General features: G+C 46.5%; 1 protein-coding gene across 1 annotated transcript in view; it reads right to left on the bottom strand.

Annotated features, from left to right (window-relative positions):
• Positions 1-4,420: 4,420 nt before the first annotated feature.
• Positions 4,421-22,255, bottom strand: part of LOC134984595 (gastrula zinc finger protein XlCGF26.1-like) — a 77,479-nt gene continuing 59,644 nt past the window's right edge. Inside the window, exon 6 of the mRNA XM_063950144.1 lies at positions 4,421-7,103. Coding sequence (XP_063806214.1) covers positions 5,524-7,103 — 1,580 coding nt within the window. The 3' untranslated portion in view covers positions 4,421-5,523. The remainder of the gene's footprint in view (positions 7,104-22,255) is intronic.

Below are 22,255 nucleotides of genomic sequence, written 5' to 3' on the forward strand. Positions count from 1 at the left end.
GAATACTTTTGATGTGATGGTTAGTAACCATTGCATCGAAAGTTTCAATGGTGGAACATTGCCATCATATGATGGTTTGCTTTCGATGTCCATCCCTACGGTAACGCCATTTGTTTTGATAAGCGTGTGAGCGCCTTATCCACCCTAAGGGGTGTTTCCCAACGCGCCCTAACTTCTGGCGGGAAAGGGTATAACGCCAATATTTGCTAGCGGGGTAAACCCACGCATCATCACACACTTCATTTAATTTATCTGATTCAGGAAAAACTACCGGTAGTTTTTTCACTCCCACATAATACCCTTTTTTGTGGTACTTGTAGTATCAGAAATATGTAACACCTCCTTCATTGCCCTTAACATGTAACGTGTGGCCCTAATGGAGAATACGTTTGTTTCTTCACCGTCGACACTGGATTCAGTGTCTGGGTCTGTGTCGACCGACTGAGGTAAATGGGCGTTTTAAAGCCCCTGACGGTGTTTTGAGACGCCTGGACAGGTACTAATTGGTTTGCCGGCCGTCTCATGTCGTCAACCGACTTTGCAGCGTGTTGACATTATCACGTAATTCCCTAAATAAGCCATCCATTCCGGTGTCGACTCCCTAGAGAGTGACATCACCATTACAGGCAATTGCTCCGCCTCCTCACCAACATCGTCCTCATACATGTCGACACACACGTACCGACACACAGCACACACACCGGGAATGCTCTGATAGAGGACAGGACCCCACTAGCCCTTTGGGGAGACAGAGGGAGAGTTTGCCAGCACACACCAAAACGCTATAATTATACAGGGACAACCTTATATAAGTGTTTTCCCTTATAGCATCTTAATATATATATAAATATCGCCAAATAAGTGCCCCCTCTCTCTGTTTTAACCCTGTTTCTGTAGTGCAGTGCAGGGGAGAGCCTGGGAGCCTTCCCACCAGCATTTCTGTGAGGGAAAATGGCGCTGTGTGCGGAGGAGAATAGGCCCCGCCCCCTTTTCGGCGGGCTTCTTCTCCCGTTTTTCTGACAACCTGGCAGGGGTTAAATACATCCATATAGCCCCAGAGGCTATATGTGATGTATTTTTAGCCAGCATAGGTACTTTCATTGCTGCCCAGGGCGCCCCCCCCCCAGCGCCCTGCACCCTCAGTGACCGTTGGTGTGAAGTGTGCTGAGAGCAATGGCGCACAGCTGCAGTGCGCTACCTCATGAAGACTGAGAAGTCTTCAGCCGCCGATTTCTGGACCTCTTCTCTCTTCAGCATCTGCAAGGGGGTCGGCGGTGCGGCTCCGGTGACCCATCCAGGCTGTACCTGTGATCGTCCCTCTGGAGCTAGTGTCCAGTAGCCTAAAAAGCCAATCCATCCTGCACGCAGGTGAGTTCACTTCTCCCCTAAGTCCCTCGTTGCAGTGAGCCTGTTGCCAGCAGGACTCACTGAAAATAAAAAACCTAACAAAACTTTTACTCAAAGCAGCTCTTTAGGAGAGCCACCTAGATTGTGCCTGGCCGAGAAGGGTGCAAAGAACTAACTGAGGCTTGGAGGAGGGTCATAGGGGGAGGAGCCAGTGCACACCACCTGATCCTAAAGCTTTTACTTTTGTGCCCTGTCTCCTGCGGAGCCGCTATTCCCCATGGTCCTGACGGAGTCCCAGCATCCACTTAGGACGTCAGAGAAAGGTGGTTCTCCTGATTTGTGGACTCATTACATACAGACGTCATTACTAGTCACTGGTTACTACTCGTTATCTGACTGATTTATATTTATATCAGTCGTCACTCAGTGATTGGCAATAGTATTGTGTAGATGCATGTTGGGACAACTTAGCAGGCCTTTGGAATGAAACAGGCAGAAAGCTGGATATTATCTATGCACTAACCTTGGGATAATATAATGTATACCTCGCTCTGTGACAGGGTTTCATATTGTATACCTTGTTACAGGGAATATCCCTTCTCAATAACAATATTGTCACAGAATTGATACAAATGTGTAGAATTGGATATGCATGCCTAAAGGGCCCTACACACTAAAGGGCCCTACACACTAAAAGATTATCTGTCCAATCTAGCTGATTGGAAAGAAAATCTGGCAATGTCTGGGAGCAAATGGCAATTCACTATTTACTCTCAAACATTGGAAAACAGACAAAAATGGACTTTAAGACAAATTGGTTAAGTTTGTTTCATTAAACCAATTTATCTGAACTGTTTTTGTCCATTTTCTTGATTTTGGTAGCAAATTGTTGATTGTCATTTGCTCCCACCCATTGCCAGATTTTCTTTCCAATCAGCCAGATTGGACAGATAATCTTTAAGTGTGTAGGGCCCTTAAAAGATTATCTGTCCAATCTGGCTGATTGGAAAGAAAATCTGGCAATGATAGGGGAGCAAATGGCAATTGACTATTTGCTCTCAAACATTGGAAAACAGACAAAAATGGACTTTAAGACAAATTGGTTAAGTTTGTTTCATTAAACCAATTTATCTGAACTGTTTTTGTCCATTTTATTGATTTTGGGAGCAAATTGTTGATTGTCATTTGCTCCCAGCCATTGCCAGATTTTCTTTCCAATCAGCCAGATTGGACAGATAATCTTTAAGTGTGTAGGGCCCTTTAGAGAACTGTGCTGTGTTACAGGGTTACACATGATATGCTCAGTCACAGGAGAACACCTTCTATTACCAACAATATTGTTTTATTCCATGTGCAGATCTTTGTGATGTGGTCAATTATCAATTTATAGATGTACTGAATGTGTAACACATGTGATTGAGGATTCTGCTCTGGTACAGGGTTTTACAATGATATACTTGGTTGGTACTTATTTCATGCCTATTGAAAAATCTATCTTAAATAAAAATAAAAGTTGTTTTAATTTATTCATGAAACAAAGAAAAAAAAAGAGTGTGCCACACATTAAGGCTTCTTTAGATATAAGTCCACTAGCGTTTTTTTCTAGACCACCTAACCAGTCATTGCAATTTGCTTAATGGTGCACCTCCAACCAGATTAGCTAATCTTTGGTATTAACACTTTCGGATTATTCCCTCTATCGGTTGGTTCATACATTGAAGGATCATAAAACAATTATCATTTGGGCCTGTGCATAGTCCCTCAGACTTAACGTCTTCCCTGGAAATACTTGTGGATGGAGCCATTCATTCGCTTTGCCAGGATTCAAGGGTGGTCAATCTGTTGAAATCAGAGCACTACATTTTGGCCACTGTGCTCGATCCTAGGTTTAAAGCCTACGTTGTATTTCTCTTTTCGGACACAAGTCTGCAGAGGTGGAAAGACCTGCTGGTGAGAAAATTGTCAACTCAAGCGGAACGTGAACCGTCAACAGCTCCTCCTTCATTTTCTCCAGCAACTGGGGCTGCGAGGAAAAGGATAACATTTCCGAGCCCACCCGCTAGACACAAAAGTAACAATACAAGTGACACATTAACAGGAAATTGTTTCTGTCACCATAGCGACAATTATCTGGAAATAAGATAATACACAGACACATAAAAAGACTCAACGGAAATCTTTTGTTTTTAAACAACTTTATTTCATATCTTTAATACACAGATTTTTCTCTATATTTTAAACTTAAAAAATACTTTACTCTGCACAACATGGATAAAATATCGTTTAAATCACAGAAACAATTCAAGTTACATTATAGTATTGCAGGTAAGTAAAACAGATACATATCAGGAGAGCCAAAACCCTATGGGGGTCATTCAGACCCAACTGCAATAGCGGCCCGCAGCACAGTTTGCTGGTGGTGGCAAAATGCACATGCGCAGCGGCCACGCAGACACACACATTGCGGTCGCATCCCTGAGGGGTGAACGCGGGTGGGCCGGGACCATTTTCCGGGGGGCTGCGCGATGTCACATCTGCGATCATCTCTGATTAACCCCCTACAAGCTTCCAGAGTGCACCTCATATCTCATCTTTTCCAAGCTACTACAAATGATATGAGATCGGTAGCAGCACTACTTTCAGGATTATTACACAGAACACACATAAAGGCTGACACAGCAAATAACAGTAACACATACAAGGGATTAATTAGAAATAAGGAAGCATAATCATCATTAAGCCTAATTATCAACTGGTTCTCTGTGGGATCCATACACCTCTTTACTGCCACCAGCAGCCCCAGGTACTGCACTGCGGCCATCCGCCCTGTCTCCCTCCCACTACAGCCACCCACCCCACTACTGCCACCACCCTGTCTCCCCCCACTACTGCCACCACCCTGTCTCCCCCACTACTGCCACATCTCCCCCCACTACTGTCACCGCCCCATCTCCCCCCACAACTGCCACCCACCCGTCTCCTCCCACTACTGCCACCACCCCATATCCCCCCACTACTGCCACCTGCCCAATCTCCCCCCACTACTGCCACCCGCCCTGTATCCCCCCACTACTGTCACCGCCCCATCTCCCCTCACTACTGCCACTGCCCTGTCTCCCCTCTGACACCTTAGTGCTGCTTGAGGACAATATTACCCACAGACAGTGCCTCCGGCAGCCCCCGCTACAGCACTAGTGCCACCACCCTGTCTCCACCTCTGACATCTAAGAACTTCTTGGGGATTCTTGGTACTGCTGGTAACAGTTCTTCATCTGCAGATGGCAGCAAGCAGGGCAGTAACGAGGCAGAAGCTGCTTCTGGTACCATGGACCCTGGTCATGTAGGGTTGGGATAGCCCATTATGTAAGAGTCACCATCTTACAGGCAGCCGGTGAAGGGAGCAGAGAATGGGTGTTATGTGGCAGGAACGGGCTGGTTAGGTAAAAGCCTGGCTGCTGCATTCTGTACAAGCTACAAGCGGTGCAATTCTTTTGCTAGGAGACCCAGGTAGAAGAAATTGCAGTAGTCTATGCGTGATGATACAAGTACATGTATGACTGTAGGTAGATCTTATGAGGGAAATAAGTGTTGGAGTCTGGCTATGTTCCTCAGATGAGGATCTGATTGTGGCAGATACTGATGTCTAAGTGTCACTCCACTATCCAGGACACCAAGATTCCACACATGATCAGCATTTTGTAACTCTGAACCCCCAAGCGTAAGTCTGGTTGGTTTGCAAAGCTGAACTGTAGCCCTGCCCTTTGGTGGTGAGCTTAAAGACCTGCTTCACCAGGACTGAATCACAGCCAACTGGCATCACCCACACCTGGAGCTCAGCTAGACAACCCTTTAGGATTGGTACTGGGTTCTCAGTACCTAGAGCAAAGACAGGTCATCTGTATAGCAGTGGTAGATGAGGGCATGACATCTGATTATTTCACCCGGTGGTAACATGTATATTGCAAAAAGCATAGGAGATAGGATAAGAACCTTGAAGAACAATGCATGGCAATGATAAGTATACTCCAGAAGATTAAAATGGTTCCTCACCTGAGTGATGTCTATTGTGTGCAACAAGAGATGATTTATTTCTCAGAGTATAGAAATCACTTCTCACCTGTGTGACTTCTGTAATGTATAACAAGATGTGATTTACGTACAAAACATTTCCCACACTCAGAGCAAGAAAAAAGGCTTCTCACCTGTGTGATTTCTGTTATGTCTAACAAGAGCTGATTTGTGTGCAAAACATTTCCCACACTCAGAACATGGAAATGGCTTCTCACCTGTGTGAGTTCGCTGATGTGCAACAAGATCTGATTTACATGCAAAACATTTCCCACACTCAGAACATGGAAATGCCTTCTCACCTGTGTGACGTCTGTGATGTATAACAAGAACTGATTTCTGTGTAAAACATTTCCCGCACTCAGAGCAAGAAAATGGCTTCTCACCTGTGTGAGTTCTCTGATGTATAACAAGATGTGATTTGTGTGCAAAACCTTTCCCACACTCAGAACATGGAAATGCCTTCTCACCTGTGTGACTTTGCTGATGGGTAACAAGTCGTGATTTGTGTGTAAAACATTTCCCGCACTCAGAGCAAGAAAATGGCTTCTCACCTGTGTGACTTCTGTGATGTAGAACAAGATCTGATTTACATGCAAAACATTTCCCACACTCAGAGCAAGAAAATGGCTTCTCACCTGTGTGACTTCTGTGATGTATAACAAGATCTGATTTACATGCAAAACATTTCCCACACTCAGAACATGGAAATGGCCTCTCACCTGTGTGACTTCTGTGATGTATAACACGTTCTGATTTACATGCAAAACATTTCCCACACTCAGAACATGGAAATGGCTTCTCACCTGTGTGCTCTCTCTGATGTCTAACAAGATTGGATTTCCAGGTAAAACTTATCCCGCACTCAGAGCAAGAAAATGGCCTCTCACCTGTGTGCTTTCTCTGATGTCTAACAAGATGCGATTTAAGTACAAAACATTTCCCACACTCAGAACATGGAAATGGCTTCTCACCTGTGTGACTTCTGTGATGTATAACAAGATATGATTTAAGTGCAAAACATTTCCCACACTCAGAACATGGAAATGGCTTCTCACCTGTGTGACATCTCTGATGTAGAACAAGAGCTGATTTCTCTGTAAAACATTTCACACACTCAGAACATGGAAATGGCTTCTCACCTGTGTGACTATTCTGATGTCTAACAAGATGTGATTTAAGTGCAAAACATTTCCCACACTCAGAACATGGAAATGGCTTCTCACCTGTGTGACTTCTGTGATGTATAACAAGATATGATTTAAGTGCAAAACATTTCCCACACTCAGAACATGGAAATGGCTTCTCACCTGTGTGACATCTCTGATGTATAACAAGATGTGATTTCTTTGTAAAACATTTCCCACACTCTGAACATATCAGTGGCCTTCCACCTGCCTTACCTGTGTGTAGGTTAATAGGCTGTGTGTTCTTTGTAAAACATTTGGCATCTATAGAGCATGGAAACACTGTATCTACTCTCAGAGCTGTAACAGATGCACCAATATCAGAGTGACCAGGAGAACATCTCCCAGGATCAGGGGGATCAGCTGATAGAGCTGGATGTATAATTGGGGTAATGGGATTAGCTCCTGGAGAATCCTGTCTACTGTCATTATCTTTTATGTCACAATCCGGGGATAACATTAGATGTCCTTCTGAGATATTCCTGCTTGTGTGTCCATCTGCTGGAAATAAAATACATTACGGAAATGTGACATTTTCTGTAACAATATTAATCCTGTAAATAGGAGAAGACGACTCTCTGGGACACTTAATTGTAAATGTGTGTGTATAATAAAACTTTTAATGAAGGCTTTATAATATTGTGTCAGACTATCATTGTGTCCACCCTCCTGAGAACACTCACAATAACATATGTAATATTATAATAAGACTTAGATATCTCTCTCTTGTACTGGTAACTAACCATGAAGTATAAATGGAGATGTAGTCACTCACCAAGTCCTATGTCAGCACCAATGTAAAACAATGGATGGGGGAACATATCGTATGATTTGGAGATTCTAGATGAACAATAATATCAGTCATATGAGCTGATGGATCAGAGAAATGTCTCCTAACGTTACTCCTGGAAGCATTGGTAAGGTAGCATTCCTTTATGTGTGTGCTCATACGCTGGTAAGCCTGTACATGTGTTACTCACCCTTATATAACGTATATTGCTACAGCAGAGTAGGTGTGGAACAAGGTACTTTACATGCAATATACCATATAATACCCTGTAATCATCATCATCTGCTAGGTTATACTCTACTTTCTCTTATGTACTAGAGGACACTTGAGTCCATTTAGTACCATGGGGTATAGATGGGTCCTTTGGGAGCCACTGGCACTTTAAAAGTTTAATAGTGTGGGCTGGCCCCTCCCTCTATGCCCCTCCTACCAGACTCCGTTTAGAAAATGTGCCCGGAGGAGCCGGTCACAGCTAGGGGAGCTCCTAGGAGTTTTCTTAGCTTTTTATTTTCTAGAGATAGGTTACAGGAAGGCTGCTGGCAACAGCCTCCCTGCTTCGTGGGTTTTAGGCAGGGGTAGAAACCAACTTCCTGAAGAATAGTGATGTGTACTGGAAATTTTTCGGGTTTTGGTTTCGGTTCCGCGGGCGTGTTTTGGATTCAGGCGCATTTTGGCAAAACCTCCCTAAAAATGTTTTGTCGGATTCGGGTGTGTTTTGGATTGTTATTTTTTTTTTTTCAAAAAAACCCTCAAAAACAGCTTAAATCATAGAATTTGGGGGTCATTTTGATACCATAGTATTATTAACCTCAATAACCATAATTTCCACTCATTTCCAGTCTATTCTGAACACCTCACAATATTATTATTTTTAGTCCTAAAATTTGCACCAAGGTTGCTGGATGACCAAGCTAAGCGACCCAAGTGGCCGACACAAACACCTGGCCCATCTAGGTGTGGCACTGCAGTGTCAGACAAGATGGCAGATTTAAAAAATAGTCCCCAAACAGCACATGATGCAAATAAAAAAAAAAGAGGTGCACCAAGGTCGCTGGATGGCTAAGCTAAGCGACCCAAGTGGCCAACACAAACACCTGGCCCACCTAGGAGTGACACTGCAGTTTTCTAGCGAGAGGATGAGTGCTTCCATCCTCACCTCATGTGAATCTGAACCACTAGCCATGAACATAGGCCAGGGCCTCAGCCGTTCCTTGCCACTCCGTGTCGTAAATGGCATATCGGCAAGTTTACGCTTCTCATCAGATGCTTTTAATTTAGATTTTTGGGTCATTTTACTGAACTTTTGTAGTATGCTTTACAACACAGAGGTAGAGCAATGGACTACTGTACCGTACTGCTATATATATACTGGTGGTCACCAAAATTCTGCACTGTCCTCCTACTATATAATACTGCGCACAACTAAAATGCACCACAGGTATGGATGGATAGTATACTTGACGACACACAGGTAGGTAGAGCAGTGGCCTACTGTACCGTACTGCTATATAATACTGGTGGTCACTGGTCAGCAAAATTCTGCACTGTCCTCCTATACTACAATGCAGCGTTTTTCAGGCAGAGAACGTAGATATTTTCAGCACACTGAGCACAGATATTTTCAGCACACTGAGCACAGATATTTTCAGCACACTGAGCACAGATATTTGCAGCACACTGAATACAGAAACTGATAGAATACTGCACATCCTCTCCCTATCATCTCCAATGCACGAGTGAAAATGGCGGCAACGCGCGGCTCCTTATATAGAATATGATTCGAGAATCCGACAGCGGGATGATGACGTTCGGACCGCAAAATTTAAAAAATCCAAACCCCCTCCCGTCTTCTTTAGAGGTGGTCGGGGAAGATCAAAAAAACCTGCACCAACAGGTTCCCAGGAACAGAATCCAGGTTCTGCTTCCTCCAAATATTCAGCATGATGGTGGACCTGTCAGCCTGGAGATCAGACAGGTGGGAGCGAGACTAAAAGATTTCAGTCACGTCTGGGCGTCATCATGCCTAGACCCCTGGGTGACGGATATTGTTACCCAGGGGTACAGACTGGAGTTTCAGGAACTCCCACCTCACAGATTCTTCAAATCAGGCTTACCAGGTTCGCAGACAGAAAGTGCTATTCTACAGGAAGCCATTCAAAAAAGAGAATTTTGGTACTTACCGATAAATCCATTTATCTGAATCCTCTAGGGGACACTGGAGTCCTATACAGTAGGGGTGTGAAGCCTTGAACCGGAGGTGTGGCTCCTCTCCCTTCACATCCCTCCTCCCTCAGTTTGAAGAATTGTGACTGAGAGAATAGGACATAACACTATAGACCATGGCGAGGAACCGAACCGTACAACATATCAAAGAGCGGCCAAGAACTCTTAACCGAATAACAAACGCTGTTTGTACGAACTGATTAAAACAAGAACTTGGAACACAGCAGGCTGACAGCACCGAGGCGGGCGTCCAGTGTCCCCTAGAGGATTCAGAGAAATGGATTTAATCGGTAAGTACCAAAATCCTCTTTTCTCTTTCATCCACTAGGGGACACTGGAGTCCTATACAGTAGGGGACGTCCCAAAGTTTTCCCCCAGGGAGGGAGTGCTGTCGGTGGCCTGCAAAACTAAACGTCCAAACTTAGATTCTCCGGACGCAAAAGTATCAAACTTGTAAAATCTTGCGAACGTGTGGGCTGAAGACCACGTCGCCGCTCTGCAAAGTTGAGTAGTGGAAGCACCTCTGGCAGCCGCCCACGAGGCACCCACTGATCGGGTAGTATGAGCACCCGTCTGACCCGGAACCTGTTTGCCACAGGAAATATAAGCCTGCCGAATGGCAAGTCTAATCCATTTGGACAAGGTCTGCTTAGAGGCCGGCCAAACCTTCTTTGGCCCATCATAAAGAACAAATAAATGGTCCGACTTTCTGAAGGACGACGTAACCTGTACGTATACCCGTAAAGCTCGGACAACATCCAATGACACGTCCTCATCTGTGAGACCCTGGAAAGACGGGACCACTATTGGCTGGTTTACATGAAACCCCGACACCACCTTCGGAAGGAAGTCTGCTCTTGCACGGAGTTCCGCCCTATCCTCATGAAAAACTAAGAAAGGGCTCTTACAGGATAAAGCTCCCAACTCAGAAACCCGCCATGCCGAAGCCAAGGCCAGTAATAACGTGACCTTCCAAGAAAGATATTTCAGGTCCGTTCTCGTCAATGGCTCAAAAGTCGGTGACTTCAAATATTCTAACACCAACCCTAAGTCCCATGGTGCCGTGGGAGGACGAAAAGGGGATTGAATCCTCAGAACCCCCTGTAAAAAGGTTTGAATCTCTGGTAAGGATGCTAGCCGCTCTTGAAAAAGGATGGAGAGAGCCGAAATCTGAACCTTCAAGGAGCCCAATCTGAGTCCTCCCTCTAGACCGGCCTGAAGGAAGGATAAAGTTAGATGAATTCCATCCCCGTTCCTGACACCAAGCCATGTACCGTCTCCAAATCCTGTAGTAGTGCCTGGCTGTGACCGGTTTCCTTGCGGCAATCATTCTAGGAATGGCCGTTCGTGGGATCCCTCTGTTTCTTAAGATACGGGTTTCAATAGCCACGCCGTCAAACACAGCCTGTTCAGATCGGGGTGTAGGAACGGTCCCTGAGATAGCAGGTCCTCTCTCTGAGGTAACCTCCAAGGATCTTCCGCAAGTAACCCTCGCAGGTCGGTGTACCAACTCCTGCGGGGCCAATCTGGTGCGATTAGAATGACCCACACTCGTTCCCGCTTTATTCTTTTCAGAACCCTGGGTATGAGTGTGAAAGGTGGAAAAATGTAAACCCTCCTGTAACACCAAGGAAGTGTTAATGCGTCCACTCCTTCTGCTGCTGGATCTCGAGTTCTTGATACATAACTGGGCAGCTGATGATTTTGTCGAGACGCCATTAGATCCATCTGAGGCAGACCCCATCTTATCACAATCATGTTGAAAATCCGTGGATGAAGGCACCACTCCCCCGGATGCATGTCCTGGCGACTGAGGTAATCTGCCTCCCAGTTCTCCACACCTGGAATGAACACTGCGGAGAGAATGATGTCTTTTCTTTCTGCCCACAACAAGATCTTTGTGGCCTCCTTTAACGCCATCCTGCTCTTTGTTCCTCCTTGATGGTTTATGTAAGCCGTCGTCGTGACATTGTCAGACTGAATCCTGATGTGTTGATTCATGACTAGGTCTTCTGCTAAGAGAAGGGCATTGTAGACTGCTCTTAGTTCAAGTATATTTATGGGTAATTTGCTTTATTGTAGCGTCCACCGTCCCTGAAACTGATGGTCCTCTAGGACGGCTCCACAACCTCTGAGACTGGCATCCGTCGTCAGGATCTTCCAATCCCAAATGCCGCATTTCTTGCCGGCTGTAAGGTTCTTGTGTAACGACCACCATGTCAAGGAGACCCGTACTTGTGGTTGAAGTCGGATTCTCCGATGTAGGAGCCAGTGCGAACCTGCTCCCTGAGCAATGAGATTCATCTGGAATGGTCGGGAATGAAGTCTGCCATACTGGAGAGCTTCGAACGACGCCACCATCTTCCCGAGAAGTTGCACACAGAGGTGCAGAGAAACGGTCTGCGTCCTCAGTACCTGAGCCACTAATCTCTGTAGGTCCTGTACCTTACTCTCTGGTAGGAACACACGTAATAGGACCGTGTCCAAGATGAGACCGAGGAATTGAATCCGTTGAGTCGGTACGAGGTTGGACTTTTGGAAATTGACAATCCATCCATGTTGAATTAGAAATTGATGTGATGTCTGAACATCCTTGAGCAGTCGATTCTGAGATGGAGCTTTGATCAGTAAATTGTCCAGATAAGGTATAATCGTGACCCCCCAACAGTCTCAGTCCTGCCACCATGATCGCCATGATCTTTGTGAAAATTCTTGGGGCTGACGCTAGACCGAACGGTAAAGCCCGGAATTGGTAGTGCTCCGCCACCAGTGCGAACCGTAAGTAAGCCTGGTGAGGAGTCCAGATTGGGATATGCAGATATGCATCCTTTATGTCCATGGATACCATGAACTCGCTTGGCTCTAAGCCTGCAATGACTGATTGGATTGATTCTATCTTGAATCTGTAGACTCTTAAAAACTGGTTGAAAACTTTTAAATTGAGTATTGGTCTGACCGTCCCGTCTGGTTTTGGCACGACAAAAAGATTGGAATAGAACCCCGTTCCTCTCTGAGAAGCGGGGACCGGAATAATGACCTCTGCTTGAAGCAATTTGTGAATTGCTGCCCGTAGTGCCCTTGCTTTTTGAGGGCACTGAGGCAATCCTGTTGTAAAAAACTGACTGTGAGGCCTCTGTTGAAATTCCAGTTTGTATCCCTGAGAGATTAAGTTGTTCACCCAAAGTTCTGGTGAGGTTTTGGCCCAGATGTCCTGAAAACCTTCCAGTCGGCCGCCCACCAAGGGGGACCCCAGGTGAGCTGGGAGGCCGTCATGCCACGGTCTTGTCAGCAGGTTTATCCTGCTTTCTGGTTGCAAGCAGCCTCTACCTCTGCCCCGCGTGCTTGTGCACCGAACCCCCTACCTCGGGCTCGAAAGGACTGTGACCTAAATTAAGTAAAAGATGGTCCTGAATAACCTCTCCTAGTTTGTGGAGCGGTTCTCGTATAAGGAGTTGGCAGAAAAGTGGACTTCCCCGCTGTAGCCTGCGAAATCCACTTGTCCAACTCTGGTCCGAACAGCATTTCACCCCCAAAGGGAATGGATTCTACCGCCTTCTTGGTGTCAGAGTCACCTTGCCATTCTCCGAGCCATTAAATCCTTCTAGCCGATATGGCCGATGCAGATATGCGCGATGCTATTCTGCTAATATCCTTAGAAGCTTGACACAAGTATGAAGCAGATTCTCGAATGTGTAATCTCTTCTAAGCTATTTTCCTCCTCAATAGCTTGTATGATCCGGCCAGACCATGCACCCATGGCTTTGTTGACCCAAGCACAGATGATCGCAGGTCTCTGCGCTGCACCTGCTGCTACAAACATTGATTTTAACGCAGTGTCAACTTTACGGTCGGACGCATCCTTTAACGTAGTTACGTTAGGAATTGGCAAGATTGTCTTCTTTGACAATCTTCCTAGTGAAGCATCCACTACCGGTGGGTTTTCCCACTTGTCCATTACACCCTTAGGTAGGGGGTAAGTTACCTGAAAACGTTTCGGAAATTGAAAACGTTTGTCAGGTTGTTTCCAAGCCTCCTCCGAGACTGGAGGGATTTAGGAATGGGGAACGCTGCTGAACGCGGCTTCTGGGATTCGAACAAATCGAAATCCTCCGGCTCCCGGACTTCCTCTTCCTTAAAGCTTAGGATGTCCTTAACCGCGTCAATTAAGGAATCCAGACCAGAGATCGCCGAGTCTTCTTCAGGAAAATCGGCGTCTAGGATGGGTTCAATTAACTCACCTTCTTCCGTATCCAGAAGAAAACCCTCTTCCTCCACAGTTTCTGGTATAATAGGAAAAGTTCTTTTAACAGCCCTGCGCACACTCGTCTCAGCGTGTGTGGGCGGTGTTAACTTGATGAGAAATTCCTCCATTGTCTTTGAGAATCCCGCAGCCCATTCTGATTGCTGCTTGCGGGATTCTGCCATTTCCTTGGAGATTCTATTGGCAAGGTTGTCTTCCCATGCCTTAGCCAGAGCACTGCTCCCAGGTGGAGCGTCCTTGTCTAAGCAGGAGTCGCACACCCCGGAGCTGCCAACCTGCGTGCTCTTCTTGTTACATTTCGTACAAACATAGCAGGTCTTTGAGGTCTTGGTAGCCTTAGACATGTTGTTTTTCTTTTTAAAACCCCCTCATCAGGGTATTACGCAGCGCTTTCACCCTTTAAACTAGGAAGAGAAAGACTGGGAGATGACGGAAGCGAAGGTATTGGATCCGGCTGGAATTACCTGTCCCCTTTTCTTTATAAAAGGAACAGGTCAAAAAATAAAAATAAAAAAATAAAACACCAGCCGACTCTCAACCCTCACACCCCAACTGTAAATCAGCCACGATGTTAGAGTTGGCTTGCTTCTGTGCATTTTCTCCGGGATCTTTGAACAGACGTCCCTTGAAAATATAATTTGTAAAGTTTGTTTAATTTTCAGGAGATCCTCATATTGTATATATACACATTTCCCCAGCAGAGGGAGCTGTTTCCTAACTCTCTCTATTATCTTATGCCTGTACTAACCAGGCCGTGCAGCAGGGGGAAGGGGAGGACCCATCCCTCACCTCATCCTGGCGCCAAAACGAACAAACATGATCCCCACTATGTAAGTTCATATGGTGTGGTTCTGTTAATATCCTTAGCCTTTTAACATTGATCTCCCCCTCTGCCGCTACACAGCGCGCTCCGGACTCGCCGGCTGGCGCGCGCGACGGGTCCGTCTTCCACAGCGGTGCCCGTGCTCCTCTCCGCACGTGAGTCACCCCATTTGCAAATCGCCCAGGGCCGCCGGCTGGCGCGCGCGACGGGTCCGTCTCCCGTAGCGGCGCCTGTTCTCCGCTCTGATCTTGCTGTGCAGCACACCGCTTCCGCCGTCCCCCCTGCTACAGGGAAGACAGGCTGAGTCCCGCGCCGCACTAAGTCTCCCACGCGCCGCCATGCCCTTCCTCCCTGATTAGCTGTATAAAAGGGAGTTTTAAACAATATTCGCAGTAGAGGTTTTAGAGAGAGAGGGAAAGAAATGAAAAAAAAAAAAAAAAAATGATATCTTTTCTAACTGGATCCCTAGGCTAAGCTTGTACCAGTACTCACTATTAGCTGATGTGAGGATCTCCTGTGGAGAGATGCAGGTCCCTTCAATAGGGATATTTGTCTCTCTGATCTTAGGCAGCTTTGTCCCCCCTTTATTAGGGTTACGCAGCCCCTTTTAGATTTTCAGTCAGGAGCTCAAGTGCTCCATGTATTGTGCCTCCAGCACAATTCTTCAAACTGAGGGAGGAGGGATGTGAAGGGGGAGGAGCCGGCTGTGCAGACAATGTTAATTTAAGATTGTGCCACACCTCCGGTTCAAGGCTTCACACCCCTACTGTATAGGACTCCAGTGTCCCCTAGTGGATGAAAGAGAAACTGGTACAAACAAATGTTAATTGTTCCAGTTCCACCTCACCCAAAAATCAAGGGTTATTACTCAAACTTGTTTGTGGTACCAAAACCGGATGGTTCGGTAAGGCCTATATTGAACCTGAAGGTGTTGAAACCCTACTTGAGGGTTTTCCAATTCAAGATGGAGTCTCTGAAAGCGGTGCTCTCAGGACTGGAGGAGGGGGAATTCCTAGTATCCCTGGATATCAAGGATGCGTACCTTCACATTCCGATCTGGCCGCCTCACCAGGCCTATTTACGGTTTGCACTACAGGACTGTCACTATCCATTCCAAACATTGCCATCTGGCCTCTCCACAGCACCGAGGGTGTTCACCATGGTCATGGCGGAGATGATGCTACTCCTACGCAAACAGGGAGTGAACATAATTCCATATCTGGATGATCTGCTGATAGAGGCATCTTCCAAGGAGAAGCTGTTGCAGAGTATTGCGCTCTCAACTCAACTACTCTGGGATCATGGGTGGATCCTGAACCTTCCAAAGTCACATTTGGAACAGACAAGGAGACTGCCCTTCCTGGAGATGACACTCAACACGGAAGTGCAGAGGGTGTTTCTACCGGTGGAGAAAGCTTTGGTGATCCAATCAATGGTCCGGGATGTTGTGAAACCTCCCCGGGTATCGGTTCATCGGTGCATTTGTCTTCTGAGGAAGATGGTATCCTCCTACGAGGCTCTACAATACGGAAAATTCCATGCACGCTTCATCCAGCTGGATCTCCTGGACAACTGGTTGGGATTGCATCTTCACATGCACCAACGGATATGCCTGTCGCCGAATGTCAGAATTTCACTACTCTGGTGGCTGCAAACTTCTCACCTGCTCGAGGGCCGCAGGTTCAGGATTCAGAATTGGATTCTTCTAACCACGGATGCAAGCCTCACCCAGGAGGAAAACTTCCAAGGAAAGTGGTCAAGCCAGGAACCGGTCCTTCCAATAAACATTCTGGAACTAAGAGCCATATACAATGGCCTTCTAAAAGTGGCTCATCTTCTGCAATATCGAGTCATGCAGGTTCAGTCGGACAACATCACAGCGGTGTCCTACATAAACAGGCAGGGTGGAACGAAGAGCAGGGCTGCAATGTCAGAGGTAACAAGAATCCTCCTCTGGGCAGAACGACATGCGCTGGCGCTGTAGGCGTTCATTCCTCAGCAGACACAATCTCCTTCCAGGAGAAAGGGGCCTCCACCCAGAGGTATTCACAGAGGTAACACGCCGATGGGGTGTACCTCAGATAGACATGATGGCCTCTCGCCTCAACAAGATGCTTCGGAGGTACTGTTCCAGGTCACGAGACCCACAGGTAGTGGCGGTGGACGCCCTGGTGACTCCGTGGGTGTTCCAGTCAGTATATGTGTTCCCTCCACTTCCACTCATCCCAAGGATTCTAAAACTAATAAAAAGATAACCAGTTCCAGCGATCCTCATTGCTCTTGACTGGCCAATGCAGGCTTGGCACGCGGATCTTCCGAGGCCTCTTCCTCTTCGTGAGGACCATCTACTGCAGGGGCCGTTCGCCTATCACGACTTACCGCAGCTACGTTTGACGGCATGGAAGTTGAATGCAAGATCTTAGCTTGGAAGGGCATTCCGAATAAAGTTTTTCCTACTCTGATCCAAGTTAGGAAGGGGGTAACGTCTAAGCATTACCATCGGATTTGGAAAAAGTATGTGTTTTGGTATGAATCCAAGAAGTTTCCTACGGTGGAGTTTCAACTGGGACATTTTCTCTTTCTGCAAGCGGGTGTGGATGTTGGCCTATGCCTGGGCTCCATCAAGTTCCAGATTTTGGCCTTGTCTATTTTCTTCCAGAAACAATTGGCTGCTATCCCTGAGGTTCAGACTTTCTTGAGAGGAATTCTGCACATCCAACCACCCTTTGTGCCTCTTATGTCACCTTGGGATCTTAATGTGGTGCTGCAGTTCCTGCAATCGGATTGGTTCGAACCTTTACAGGAGGTGGACGTAAAGTTTCTTATTTGGAATGCAGTCACGTTGTTGGCCTTGGCTTCTGCCAGACGTCTGTCAGAATTGGGTGCATTTTCGCACAAGAGCCCCTACTTGATTTTCCATGAGGATAGAGCGGAGCTCAGAACGCGTCAACAATTTCTCCCTAAGGTTGTGTCGGCTTTTCATATAAACCAACCTATTGTGGTGCCAGTGGCTACTGACACCTCAATTACCTCAAAGTCCGTGGATGTCGTGCGGGCTTTGAAAATCTATGTGAAGAGAACTACTCATCACAGGAAGTCAGACGCACTATTTGTACTTTATGAACCCAACAATATTGGGTGTCCTGCTTCTAAGCAGACAATTTCACGCTGGATCAGGCTTACTATCCAGCATGCTTATTCCACGTCAGGATTGACAATTCCAAAATCTGTTCAGGTCCACTCTACCCGTAAAGTGGGTTCTTCCTGGGCAGCTGCCCAGGGTGTCTCGGCTATTCAGCTTTGCCGAGCAGCTACATGGTCAGGGTCGAACACGTTTGCTAGGTTTTACAAGTTCTATACTTTGACCAAACTTGAGGTCCTCAGAGGCCAATCAGTTCTGCAGGAACCTCAGTACTCTCACTCCTGTACTGGGAGTCCATGGTACTAAATGGATCCCAGAATCCTCTAGGACGTAAGAGAAAATAGGATTTTAATTACCTACCGATAAATCCTTTTCTCGTAGTCCATAGAGGATGCTGGGTGCCCGCCCTGTGCTTCGTATTACTGCATTGTTAATTGGTTCAGTATTGTTGGTTCAGCTGTTGCTGAATTGTTCCAAGTTGGTTAGTTTGGCCTTATGTTATGTGTGAGCTGGTGTGAATCTCACCACTATCTGTGTAATTCCTTCTCTCGAAGTATGTCCGTCTCCTCGGGCACAGTTTCTAGACTAAGTCTAGTAGGAGGAGCATAGAGGGAGGGGCCAGCCTACACTATTAAACTCTCAAAGTGCCAGTGGGTCCCAAAGGACTTGTCTAGCCCCCCTGGTACTAAATGGACCCCAGCATCCCCAACAGACTACGAGAAAAGGACATCCCCATCATCAGTGTCTTACCTCTATTCTCTCAATAGTAATAAGGATGATGTGTGTACGGTAAGTATGATACAGAGAATAACATATCAGAATCTATACTGCTGCCGCCATACTTTGTATTCTCTAGGATCCGTTCGCTGCATAAACCTTGCAGCTTTTTCAAAGGTTTATGCAGCGAAACGCGTCAGAAATTTACCCTTTTGAACATGACAACCCGGAATTGGACCCGAACCAGCCCATATCACCTACCAGCTATCCAGTGGAGTCCTAGAGAGGCACCATCCTATCTCCGCATCGCATGAGGTACCCACCATACATGGGATATTGCAATAACCCTCTAGCGGCATATGGAACTTTTATTTGGACTCAATACCATCTAAAAGGGACTCTTTATAGTGGTATTTAACTGGACATCTCATCTATGGGCAAAATGTGGAACGGATCCTAGAGAATCCAAAACATCAGTCCCGAATAATTTCCTGGGGTAAACTTCATCCATCTTATATCATTGGCTAAATCATTCCTTGCTTACAATTGGCTTATTTTGCACAAAATACTGCTTTTTAAAGAGTTACTGTTTTTTAATAAATTGTTTTACAATGTACACACTTAGTGAATGGTACTGTTCTTTCCTCTCATAGCGCAGCCTCCTTTTCTTTTCTATTGTTACCATATAGGGAGTGACTCCCCTAAATACTGGCTGCTGCTTAGCCAAGCACCTCGCCTCATAGCGCCCGAATTCCCCTGGGTATTTTTTTCCTTATTCCCCAATCTATTAAGTCCCCCACTCCTACTGCCCTAAAGCCGCTCGCTCCGCTCACTCCGGGCACCGTTCACTGCCGCAGCCTAGTGATGCCTATGAAGCCATGGGCTGTATTATGGGGCTATGTGCGCCCAGACTCTCCTGCATGCTCCGGATACCTGACTTGAAGGTGCTTTTGGCTCAGACGGGAGTACTTGCTCTCCAGGTAACACAGGTGCGTAGCTCCCGCTATTGCTGGGGACAGAACGGGCTGCCCACAGTCACCGGAGCCCAGCGGTGATATTGGGGAGGGAGATGACTGCCATTTTGGATCCTGGTGCGTGGCCATCGCATGCTTTGCCTTCAGCCTTCAATAAGGTTTAATATAACTAAGTGTCCTGACGGCTGGACCGGGGTCACTACACTAAATTGAAGCATTTGCCTGGAGTTGAAACTACCTTCTATTTATATTGTACCACTATAATCTACTTCCCTGGAAGAAAAAAAGACAAGGCTGAGATTTAAACTTTTATGGAGCCTAAACGTAGGCCCACATCCACAACAGCCTGCAGGAAGTGCAAGAAATGTCCCAGATGAAAATCCACAGCAGAATACTGTTGACCCTCACACCAAGAGACACATTTCTTCCATATGCGATGGTAATGTTTCGATGTGACCATCTGGCCGGCTTGGAGCATAGTCGAGATAACCTTGCCCGGAATCTTTCCTGGCAAAAATCCTCCCAATATACTTCCAATGCATCAAACGTAGCCGTGGTAAGTCTGGATAGATGAATGGCCCTTGTGTAAGACGATCATCCTGAATTGGCAGAGGCCAGGGGCCCTCGAGTAATAAGGCTAGAATGTCTACATACCAGGCCCTGCGGGGCCAGTCTGGGGCAATCAGAATTGCCTGAACCCTGTCCCCTTAAGTCCTTTGAGAACTCTTGGAATTAGAGGAACTGGAGGTAACAAGTACACCAACCGGTAAATCCACGGTGTCGCCAGAGCGTCCACTGCTGCGGCCTGTGTATCCCTCGTCCCAGATCAGTAACGCAGAAGCTTCTTGGTAAGCTGAGAAATCAACAAGTGGATTTGCGGGTAGACACACCGATGAAATATGAAACACTTGCAGGTAGAGGCCCCATTCCCCCAGGTGCAGATCATGTCTACTGAGGAAGTGTGCTCCCCAATTGTCTACTCCCAGAATTAATATGGTGGAAATGGCCTTGGAATTCCACTCCATCCAGAGGAGTATCTGTGACACCTCCCTCATTGCAGTTCTGCTGTTTGGACCTCCTTGTTGGTTTATGTATGCCACAGTTGGTGCATTTTCCAACCATACCTGTATGGCCTGATACTGAAGGATATAAAAGAGGTCAGCAAAAGGGCATTGTAAATCGCCCTGAGTTCCAAAACTTTTATCGGAAGGGAAGCCTCTTGGTCAGACCACCTTCATTGGAACCGAGCCCCTAGGGTCACTGCAGCCCAACCATGGAGGCTTGCATCCGTTGTCAACAGAATCCAATCCTGAATTCTGAAGTGTCGACCCTCCAGGAGGGAGATCAGCAACCACCATAAGAGGGAAATCCTGGCGTTTGTTGAAAGGCATATCATCTGGCGCATGTGCAGAGGTGACCCAGACCATTTGTCCAGCAGATCCAGCTGGAATGGTCATGCATGGAATCTTCCTTACCGAAATGCGTCGTAGGCGGCCATTATCTTTCCCAGTAAGCTTATGCAAAGATGTACCGAGATTTTGTTGAGCTTCAAAATGGAACATACCATTGTCTGAATTATCTTTGCCTCGTCCATAGGAAGGAACACCTTCTGAGACACCGTGTCCAATATCATTACCAGGAACTGAAGCCTCTGCGTAGGTCCTAGGTGGGATTTCTGCAGATTGAGAATCCACCCATGATCCGTGAGTAGTCGTGTTTGAAGGCTGATCTTTTCCATCAAGTGCTCTGAATATAGCCATTATGAGGAGATCGTCCAAGTATAGAATGATTTTCACTTCCTGCTTGCGGAGTTGTAGCAACATCTCTGCCATCACCCCTGATAACACCCTCAGTGCCGTTGATAAGCCGAAAGGCAAGGCATGGACCTGTTAGTGACTGTCCTGCAGTGCAAACCTGAGGTAAGTCTAAAGAGGCGACCATATTGGGATGTGAAGATATGCATCCTTAATAGCCAGAGAAAACCAGGAATTCCCCTTCTTCCATGTCACGCTTGGCTTGAGTTGGGGATCTGACGACTGATAATTGACTGAGGGTGCAGCTATCGGCAAAGGAAGGAAATGAGGTGGCTGAATGTAGTTCTTACTCATGGATTGAAGACTTAGGCCTGAAGATGTAGAGGGGTAGGCAATGAGGACAATGACCGAGAATGATACACTGAAGAAAGAGGAATTCAGTTTTAATGAGACCGCAAATCATACACTACGACTAGGAGAGACGTCCGAGTGAATTCTGAAAGACAAAAGGTACATGACTTGTAAACGATGCTGAAGAATACTGAATGAAGAAGTGACTTGTGATTTGTAAACGATGCTGAAGAGAGGATCGCTGTGAGCACCATCCGCAAACGGAGACCCTCTGCCAGATATCAGGATACCAGGGGTTAAACCATAAGAGCAGGTGGACTGGGAGCAAAGGACTGCAATAACAGAACTGACCACCAGGCGGACACAACAGAACCAGGATACCAGGGGTTAACCTGGGAGCGCAGAGCACCTTACAGCAGCAAGTAACTTGAAGTACTGGCAACATAGCTAAGCATCAACCCCTTTTTATAAGGGAAGCCTGTACCTGATTGGCTGGACGCGAACTGGGATACCTATCGTCTTGGATTGATCTCCAACATGGTGGCTCCCTGCACAGAGGACACATGTGGAACCAGCACACAGTCACTACCTCTGGCCTCAGCCTCCCAGATGCCGCAC

This window comes from Pseudophryne corroboree (assembly GCF_028390025.1).
Source record: "Pseudophryne corroboree isolate aPseCor3 chromosome 3 unlocalized genomic scaffold, aPseCor3.hap2 SUPER_3_unloc_69, whole genome shotgun sequence".
Classification (NCBI taxonomy): Eukaryota; Metazoa; Chordata; class Amphibia; order Anura; family Myobatrachidae; genus Pseudophryne; species Pseudophryne corroboree.